The sequence below is a fragment of the Lutra lutra genome, chromosome 17 (assembly GCF_902655055.1).
Source record: "Lutra lutra chromosome 17, mLutLut1.2, whole genome shotgun sequence".
Classification (NCBI taxonomy): Eukaryota; Metazoa; Chordata; class Mammalia; order Carnivora; family Mustelidae; genus Lutra; species Lutra lutra.
In genome coordinates, this window is record NC_062294.1 from 60,162,772 (window position 1) to 60,171,620 (window position 8,849).

At 53.9% G+C, this 8,849-nt stretch overlaps 1 protein-coding gene across 1 annotated transcript; it reads right to left on the bottom strand.

Annotated features, from left to right (window-relative positions):
• Positions 1-298: 298 nt before the first annotated feature.
• SLC27A5 (solute carrier family 27 member 5) lies at positions 299-8,827 on the bottom strand. The gene is made up of 10 exons (XM_047710747.1): positions 7,214-8,827; positions 6,017-6,226; positions 5,471-5,629; positions 3,491-3,615; positions 2,491-2,685; positions 2,316-2,406; positions 1,586-1,784; positions 1,220-1,317; positions 898-1,028; positions 299-815 (listed from the first exon to the last, which is right to left on the bottom strand). Exons 1-10 carry the CDS (start codon positions 7,890-7,892, stop codon positions 639-641), a joined length of 2,064 nt encoding a protein of 687 aa, XP_047566703.1. The 5' UTR covers positions 7,893-8,827; the 3' UTR covers positions 299-638.
• Positions 8,828-8,849: the final 22 nt, after the last annotated feature.

Genomic DNA, 8,849 nt, shown 5'->3' on the forward strand with positions numbered 1-8,849 from the left:
CTTAAAGGAAGACGAAAGAGTAAATACTTGGTAAACCAGTGGTCTTTGGACCATTCAGAAACAAGAGGACACAGGAATTTGACCAAAGAGGCCTTGCTAGGTTCCTCCCTGTCACAACGTAGTTATCTGTGGGGGAGATAAAGAGCTTCTGAATCTGTTAGGGTTTTTTTTTTTGTTGTTTTTTTTCAAGATTTTATTTATTTACTTGACAGAGATCACAAGTAGGCAGAGAGGCAGGCAGAGAGAGAGGGGGGGAAGCAGGCTCGCTGCTGAGCAGAGAGCCCGATGCGGGGCTCGATCCCAGGACCCCAGGATCATGACCTGAGACGAAGACAGAGGCTTTAACCCTCTGCACCCAGGCATCCCTGAATCTCCTAGGTTTTTATTGCTTTTAACACAACCTTTTTGCTGAAGTGGCCCGCCTGCCCTTGGCCCCTACATCTGTAGTAGACATCTGTGTACACATCCAAGTTCATGCTCACTCTGCTACTGGGCCTAGCATCATCTCACTCTCTGGCCAGGCTAGGATTCATGATGACCCTCAGCAGGTTTGGGTGGGGGGAGGTGACCCTGCAAATGGGAGTGGTAGTCAGCACTGGGCGCTACCACTTCAGATGTCCTCTGGACTGGCTAAATGATCAGAGTCTCCAAGTTCCATTGCACACAGCCTGGTACATGTCTGGCGTCAGGGGCCGGAAGGCCTTGGCCTGGTTGTCCAACACGAACAAGGGGTCAGCAATGATGCCTACATTGAAGCCCTCGCGTGCCAAACGGGTTTTCACCAGTTTGAATGTGCTTGTGATCGCCAGGGTGTCCTGCAGGGGCAGTAAGCATAACCCGACTGTGAGCCCCTGGCCAAGACCTCACTTCCACCTGCTTCTGCCACCCAGAGCTCACCTGGATGCGGATGAAATGGGGTGCAGCATAGGCAGGGAGCCAAGTGTGGACATGCTGGTACATCCTCTCACCATCGAAGGTCTGGCCGGGGACCAGCCGCACAGCAGCCATGCCCACCTTGCCCTCACAACCTGGGGAACATACCAGTCATTCCGGCGTCACCCACCTCATAGCGCCCATGGCTGACCCTCTCACTTGGCCCTTCTCTGCTCACTGGCTCTGCTCCAGCAGGCCCCCCCCCCGTGAAGTCTGGATAACACCCCTCCGCCCACAAAGCTGTTGGCGGTTTTTGGCGGTTTAAAAGGAGGCAAGCCCTCCGCACCTGGCACCGACACGCCGTAGACGTTCACCTCCTGCAGGAAGTCCACGAGCGACAGAACGCTCTCCACCTCCCGCGTGGACACGTTCTCCCCTTTCCATCTGTGGGGTTGGACCAGTGCTAGAGACAGCAGCCCTGGCAAAGCCGAAGCGCCCTCTTGCCCACCAAGCTCCTCCTCCTGCGGCATCTGGGAGCTGGTTCTGCCCCGCTCCGCGTCCCTGGGGATCAGGGAGCCACGCCCCCCGAGGGCCGGGGGTGGTCGGGAGCCACGCCCCTCGGGCCCGGAAGTCCCGCCCTCTCAGCCTGGCTCCTCCGAAGGACCCGGAAGTCCTGGCCACCCGCCCTCGCAGTCCCGCCCGGGACCCCGACCGGAAGGTGTCTCCCAGGCGGTCGCGAAAGTAAAGGAAGCCTTCTCCGTCCATGGCCAGCACGTCGCCGGTGTTGAAGTAGACGTCGCCCCTGCGCCGCACATCCCGCACCAGCTTGCGTTCCGACAGCTCTCGCGCCCCGCGGTAGCCCACGAAAGGTTGGTGGCCCGAGACCTGGGTCAGCAGAAGCCCTGCTTCCCCTGGGGGTAGGAGTTGGAATTAGGGCCTTAACCCTGGCCAGGAACCGCACAGCCCACCAGACCCCGGCCGGAGGTTCCCAGCCGTGGTAGACTCTTCATCCCCGAGAGCCTGCCAGAGAGGAGACAGAGGGAGGCCTGGAGAGAAAGTTGGGGGGGAGACAGGAGACATTGGGGAGCTCACTAGAAATAGGATAACAAGGGAAGGACAAGGGACAGAGACAGACGGCGGTAGGAAGAAAGATATGGTCAAGACCACGTATGGCACCAGGAGAGAAGACCCTAGGAGAAAGTACTGGACCAGAGACTGATGTCTGGGAGGACATGACTTCCACAGATGAACCCCCAGAGACCCAGAAGAGCAAGGGACTGAGGCAGAGGAGCCAGGCAGAGCTGAGTAGCTGAGAGACAGAGGGGCCCAAGCAGTGGTCACACAGGTGAGGGCAGTAGACACCACCACTGGACACTGACCTCAAAGCTTGTTCCAGCCAAGGAGTAGATGGCCCCCGCCCTTCCCACAACCAGGGAACGTACCTGGCCTCACAGGGACACAGAATCCCCGATTGTCCCTGACAGGCTCTTCGGCCTCTGTGTCGAACTGTACAAGCTCAAAGGGGGACAGCATCTGAGTGGGGGGGTGGGGAAGTGTCAGTAGAGGTCCTGTGGGCTCAGCCTCCATCAGGGCCACTGTCCCACCCAACCCACTCACTCGAAGCAAGCAGCTCATCTTGCCCAGGGCCCCACAGCGCCCTGGATAGTTGACGAAGCCAATGTTGCCTTCCGTGGAGCCATAGCTTTCCAAGATCCGAATAGGGCCAAAGCGCTGCTGGAAGGACTTCCACACATCTGCCCGGAGTCCATTGCCCATTGCCAAGCGGACTGTATGTGTCCGGTCCTCTGGTCGCTGTAGGGACATCCCAAGAAGGGTGAGGAGGAATGTGCCCTAGGACCCTTACCTATGAAGGCTATCTCTTGGGTCCTTACCTGAGGACTTACCTGGGAGGTGATGGGGGCCGGGGCATCTATACCTAGTAGTCTACCAAAGATTCTTACTTGAGAGTAGTTACGTGGAGTCTGTACTCGGAGGGTTACCTGCAGAGGTTCCCTGGGGGGGCAGTTACCTAAAAGGCTTACCTAGGGGTGACTGGAGGCCTTATCCAGGGCTTACCTAGGGGAAATATCTGGGATCTTATATAGGGATAGTACCTGGAACTTTTACCTGGAGGTAGGTTACCTGGGGGGGTTACTTAGGAGCCCTTACCTGGAGGTAAACCGGGGAGTGACTTGAAGGGAGACACCTGGGGGCCTTACCTGGAGGTACTTAGTTACCTGAAGCATTTTACCTGGGATCCATATCTTATTGCTGTGTAAGTTTACATCTAGTGAGTTTACCCCGAGCCACCTTTTGTTCTAGGCACTTTATATGTGTTTTATTCTTACAAATACCCCCTTTGAGTTACTATCCTCGATTTCCAAATGAGGACACTGAGACTGAGAGAGGTGAAGTCACCTGCCCAAAGCAGCACTGCTGATCATCACAGGAGCTATGATGGTGTGGGCTGCATTATCTGTGGCTGTTGCCTGAGGTGTTTTACCTAAGGGATCTTGCTTGAGTCCTGTACCTGAATCTCTCTGAAACCTTTACCTGAGATGACGTCTAGGATCACACCTGAGGTGTTCGCCATGGAGCCCTAATCTCAGCCCCTCACCTGTGGAGTGTTACACAGGTACCGCAGGACCTCGCCCACATACAGGATCACAGTCACACTGTGCTGACGACAGTCGTCCCAGAAGCGGGAAGCAGAGAACTTGGGGGCCAGGACACAAGTTGCTCCTGAGTGGGGAGAGGAAAGGGTTTTACATCATGCTTCCATGCCACTGTGATAAGCTAACTGTGGCCCTCTGAAGCACAGGATTTGGAGCTCAACTGTGTGTCCCTGTGTGTCCCTGACCCAGCGTAGAAGAGCGTAGGTGGGCATGGGTTTGAATTCTGTCTTCAGGATGCATACTAAGCTCAATACTTGGTACAAAGTGAGCACTGCAAAATAAGGGCTATGAATGTTAATCAGTGATTATGATAAATGTTTTATGAATGTCTAGCTGGGCAGACAGATAGGTGGGGGGGATGGGTGGGCAGATGGATAGGTGGTGGCACAGATGGATGGGTGTTGGATGAGGAGGTACGTTAGATGGATGAGTTAGTAGATGGTGGAAGGATGTTTCGGAGGATGGACACATGGATTAATAAATTTTACAGGCCACTACTTATCACTCCAGGAAGGTGATCCTTTCTTAGCTGCTCACCTTCTTTGCAGCTGGCTTTGTGGAAGGCACTCTCCCTACCTCAACCCTAATCCTGAACAAAACCGTGCAAGCTAAATGTTATCATCCTGGCACCCAAAGGGACAACTGCTCGTGTGCCTGGGGAGGTAGCAAGTGTGTGCCTTCTTTGAGGCTGTATTTTTGGCAGGGAAGTAAAATATAGTGCCTTCTGTGTGAAAATGGATGCTGCTCTTGAAAGTGACAACTTTGCAACCTGTAATGAAATGCCTGATTCAGGAAAGGTCTTCAAGAGCTGGAAAAACCACCGGGGGAAGGTTGATAGGGAGTTTTCCAATTAAAGCCCCCCCACCAGTATAGATTTCTCTAATTGCTACATAGTACACCTGAATGAAGCTAATGTAACCGTGTCAGCTGTACATACATACATACACAGATACACCCGTAACAGCTCCCCTGTTCATCTCAGCCTCTCTAAGGTAGGGTAACAGTTACGAGCTGCCTTCTGTGTAATGTATTAGGAAGTACACGGGATTCCACCAAGGTTCTTGCCATCGATAATTGACTTCAATCTAACATCTCTAGAGGAAGTTTCCAGTTTGACCAGAAATACAGGAGAAAGAGGAGCAGAGAACAAACAAGCAGGTGCAGTGAGGGGACTTCAGTTGTAAAACAGACGTGTCATTGGGGGAATCTGAACGTGACCTGTGCATCAGATGATATTAGAGTTACTGTTAATCTTGTCAGATGTGATATCACTACGGTGACAGTTCTTAAGTCCTTACATGTTAGAGATACATACTGAAAACTTACAAACAAAAAGATACAGTGTCTAGGATTTGTTCTAAAATAATTAAGAAATAGAGGAAAACATGAAGAAAGATTGGCAACATGTTAACAATTGTCAAGGGTTGGTGAGGATATGTGAGACATCAAACTCTTTTCTCTACTTTTACTGTGTATGTTTGAAAGCAAAGTGCTGGTGGTGGCTGAAGCTGGGTGGTGGGCACATGAGGATTCACGTAGAACTATTTATAAATTTGTACGTGTTTCAAAACTTTTTTTTATAAAAACTCAAAAAGAAAATACTGGAGAGTTCCCAGTCAGAATTGCTTGTCAGGTGTCCAGGAAGAAAGCCCAGTGGAATGCTTGGTGCACTCCTAACCATCACTGACGATCTCAACACTCCTATCAGCCTGTCTCCTTCTGACAACAGCAAGACCATTAGGGACTGTCTAAGTGACCAAGTCTCTGCCCAAGTAGCCTTGGGGCCTGCTGCTGTATGTCCCTTGTCAAGGGTAAAAACTTCGGTGCTGGGTAACGTGTGGGGCCTTGTTACCCTGAAAGTACCACCTGACATTGAGTCTGGAGGTCCCATGGATTGGAGGGGTCTTCAGAAAAGGGCTTACCGAGCTCCAGGCAGCCGAGGACCCCAAGGATAAACCCCATCACGTGGTACAGAGGCAAGACTGTGTAGACCACGTCATCAGCTGTGATCCCAGCCAGGGACAGCATCTTGCACATCTGCAGCAGTCGCGCATGCGTGACAATGGCCGGCTTTGGGAGCCCTGGGGAATGGAGTGGGAAGGGTGGGTGGTGAGAGGACGGCTGGTAGAAGTGGGTCACCGTGGTCAGGTCTGCAGTGAGGGGCTTGAGGCTCTTAGAGAGTGGTCAAGTATGGGAATTTGTGGGTGGGCTCAGGGAAGAAAAATTGGATTTGGGGCTCAGAGGGTAAATTCCAAAGCTCGGTTAGGGTTTCAGTGGCTGTTTACTGGGCAGAGGCAGGATTCTGGCACTGACCAGTCAAAACACATTGGGGGTCAGAGTTCAGGCCAGGTGTCTCAATCAAAGGGTAGGATGGATTTCAGAGGTCAAGTTTGAGGCACATGTCAAGCTTGGGGTTAGGGCAGTGTTAGGGTTCAGAGGTCAGGGCTAGGGTTGCTGGGCACCCTCACCAGTGGTCCCAGAGGTGTAGATAAACAGGGCAGGACTTTGTGGTGTGATCCAAGCACGTAGGTCAGTGGGCACCCGGTCGGTGGGTGCAACATCGAGAGCAGCCCCCAGAGCCCCCACTCCTGGTGTTGGGGAGGACTGGCTGAGGTAGAAGCATCGGATCTTCTCTGCCTGCAGCTTGGGAAGGACCTCTTCCAGGTTCTCCCGGAGTTCTGCAGGGATGGGTCAGAAGAGAAATTGGGTAAAAGCCCATAGATGAAGTCAGGAGGGGAGACCTGAGACCCAAGTATAGGGGAGAAGAGCCTACTGCGAGCAAAACGGGAAGCAGCTGGCAGAGAAAAACTTACACATTCTTCTGTAAAGAGCCCCATAATTAGTATTTTTTGGCAAAAAGGATTGAAACACGGTGCCTGGGGGTCTCAGGCGGTTATGCGGAGCCAGCTCTTGGTTTTAGCTCAGGTCGTGGTCTCAATGTCCTTGGATTGGAACCTGAGAGCACTGCATGGGCTCTGCACTCAGCGGGGAGTCAGCTCAAGGATTCTCTCTCTCTCTTCCTCTGCCCCTCCCCCGTTCACTCTTTCTAAAATAAATAAATCTTTTTTAAGAAAGATTTATTTGGGACGCCTGGGTGGCTCAGTTGGTTAAGCAGCTGCCTTCGGCTCAGGTCATGATCCCAGCGTCCTGGGATCGAGTCCCGCATCGGGCTCCTTGCTCGTCAGGGAGCCTGCTTCTCCCTCTGCCTCTGCCTGCTATTCTGTCTGCCTGTGCTCGCTCTCTCTCCCTCTCTCTCTCTGACAAATAAATAAATAAAATCTTTAAAAAAAAAATAAGAAAGATTTATTTGACAGAGAGCACAAGCAGGGGGAGGGGCAGAAGGCGAAGCAGGCTCTCCACTGAGCAGAGAGCCCAATGCGGGGCTCAATCCCAGGACTCTGGGATCATGACCTGAGCCGAAGGCAGAGGCTTAACCAACTGAGCCACAGAGGCACCCCTAAATAATTAATTAATTAATTAATTAATTAATCTTTAAAAAAATAACCTCTGGTAACCCCAAAATTACTTTCTAGCAATTAAGTTTTGACTCTAATTGCCTGTGAGGGTAGGTAGGAAGCAAGGAGCTCCTTGCCCAGCTCCCTCATCAGGACCCTCTGAACAGCAGTCCTCCATGTATGTCCTCTGCTAGCCTCTGGGGTCCTCACCTGGGTCCACCACCAGCAGCCGAGCCCCAGAGCTCAGCACGGAGTGCAGCAGGGGTGCTCCCCGGCCATGCGGATTGATCCAAGCTACCGGGCAGCCCAGCTTGGCCAGCCCCAGCCACAAACCCAAGGCCGGAATGGTCTGGGACTCCAGCACCAGGAGGGCAGCCGACTCCCCACCAAGCAAGTCTGTGAGGCCGCCCAGTTCAGCCTTCAGGGCCCACACTGCCTGGCATGCCCTCTCGTCCAGCTCCCTGAAGGTGACTGAGCGGCCCCCTGGCCCCTTCCACACCAAGGGTGTGTGGCCCGGCTGTGCTCGTGCTCGTCGCTCGAAGGTATCCACAAAGGTGTCAGGCGGGTGGCGTCTCATGCGCGATCTGACCACCAGGCCCAGGTGGAGGATCCTGACGATATAGGCCATATCCGCAGGCAGCCAGCGCAGCCCTGGGGGTGGCCGTGGAGGCACCAGAGCCAGCGTGAGCGCTGCGGCTGCCAGACTCAGCCAGTGGGGCATCCAGGTGTAGAGCCAGGGCTGTGCCAGCATGGCCAGGCCAAGCAGCACACAGAAGATCCAGTCTCCCAGGAGCCAGCGCAGGGCCAGGGCCACCGCAGCAGGCCATGAGGGCTGCCCCAGGGCTTGCGGCAGCAACAGTGAAAAGGTGAGTCGCAGCCAGATGCTCATTGCACCTACTCCCTCCTCAGAGAAGTGTCCACAGAATCCTAGAAACTTTGCCAGGGGCTGCCTGGCCTAGATCTCTGACCCCTTAGTCCCACCCCCGACCCCAGGGGTGTTGACAGCAATGCTTCTGGCCTCAGGACTCCACCCACCAGCCTTTTTTTTTTTTTTTTAAACCAGACTTTTTCACTGTGCCTGCCTCTAGCCAGGTATGTGACTGGCCTCAAATTCAGTGCCTAAATTCAAACCCAGTTCTTATATCCCCACCCCCGGGCATCCATGGGGACTATCCTTGGAGTTCAGAAGGCTAAACTCACCACCCCCAGCAAACATGGGCGGGGCAGTCTATGAATGGTTGGACCAGAAGCCCTTAGCCCTTCATCTCTTGGGAGGCAATCACAGAGGGGGAGCTCAGAGAGGTGCTGTCATTGAACTGGGAGCCTGCACGTCTTCAGTTCAAACCCCTCTCCACCTGCTCCACATTCTTAAGACAGGATGCCCAGGGTCAGGCGCCCCCATGTTCTGGAGCTACTTTCTGGGCTGACAGCCGATGTGATACAGGGTCTTGTGACACTGGTTCGCTACTAGGGATCAGTATCTTTGGTCACCAGGTTAGCAGCCCAAGGGTCCTGGCTGCCGCTCCCCTTCAGCCCCCCTCCCCCTGCGCTTCAGAACCTACCCGTGGGGGTAGGCATCCTGGGGCTCAGATGCCCATCTGGCTGCCTGGCCTCAAAGACTCCCTGGATGCGCCTCCCCCCCGCCCCGCCCCCTGCAAAGGAAGGTGCTCAACCATTGTGCCCATGAGAATGGGGGAGGGGAGCCTAAAGTCCAAAGGGCTTTGAAGTTCTGGTGGGAAAGGCCTCAAAATCTGCGTCTTTTCCACATATGGCTTCCCCCTTCCAGGCGTACCTCAGGGCTGGCTCTAGAAGAGCCAAGTGCCAGTCATAAAAGCATCCCATTCCC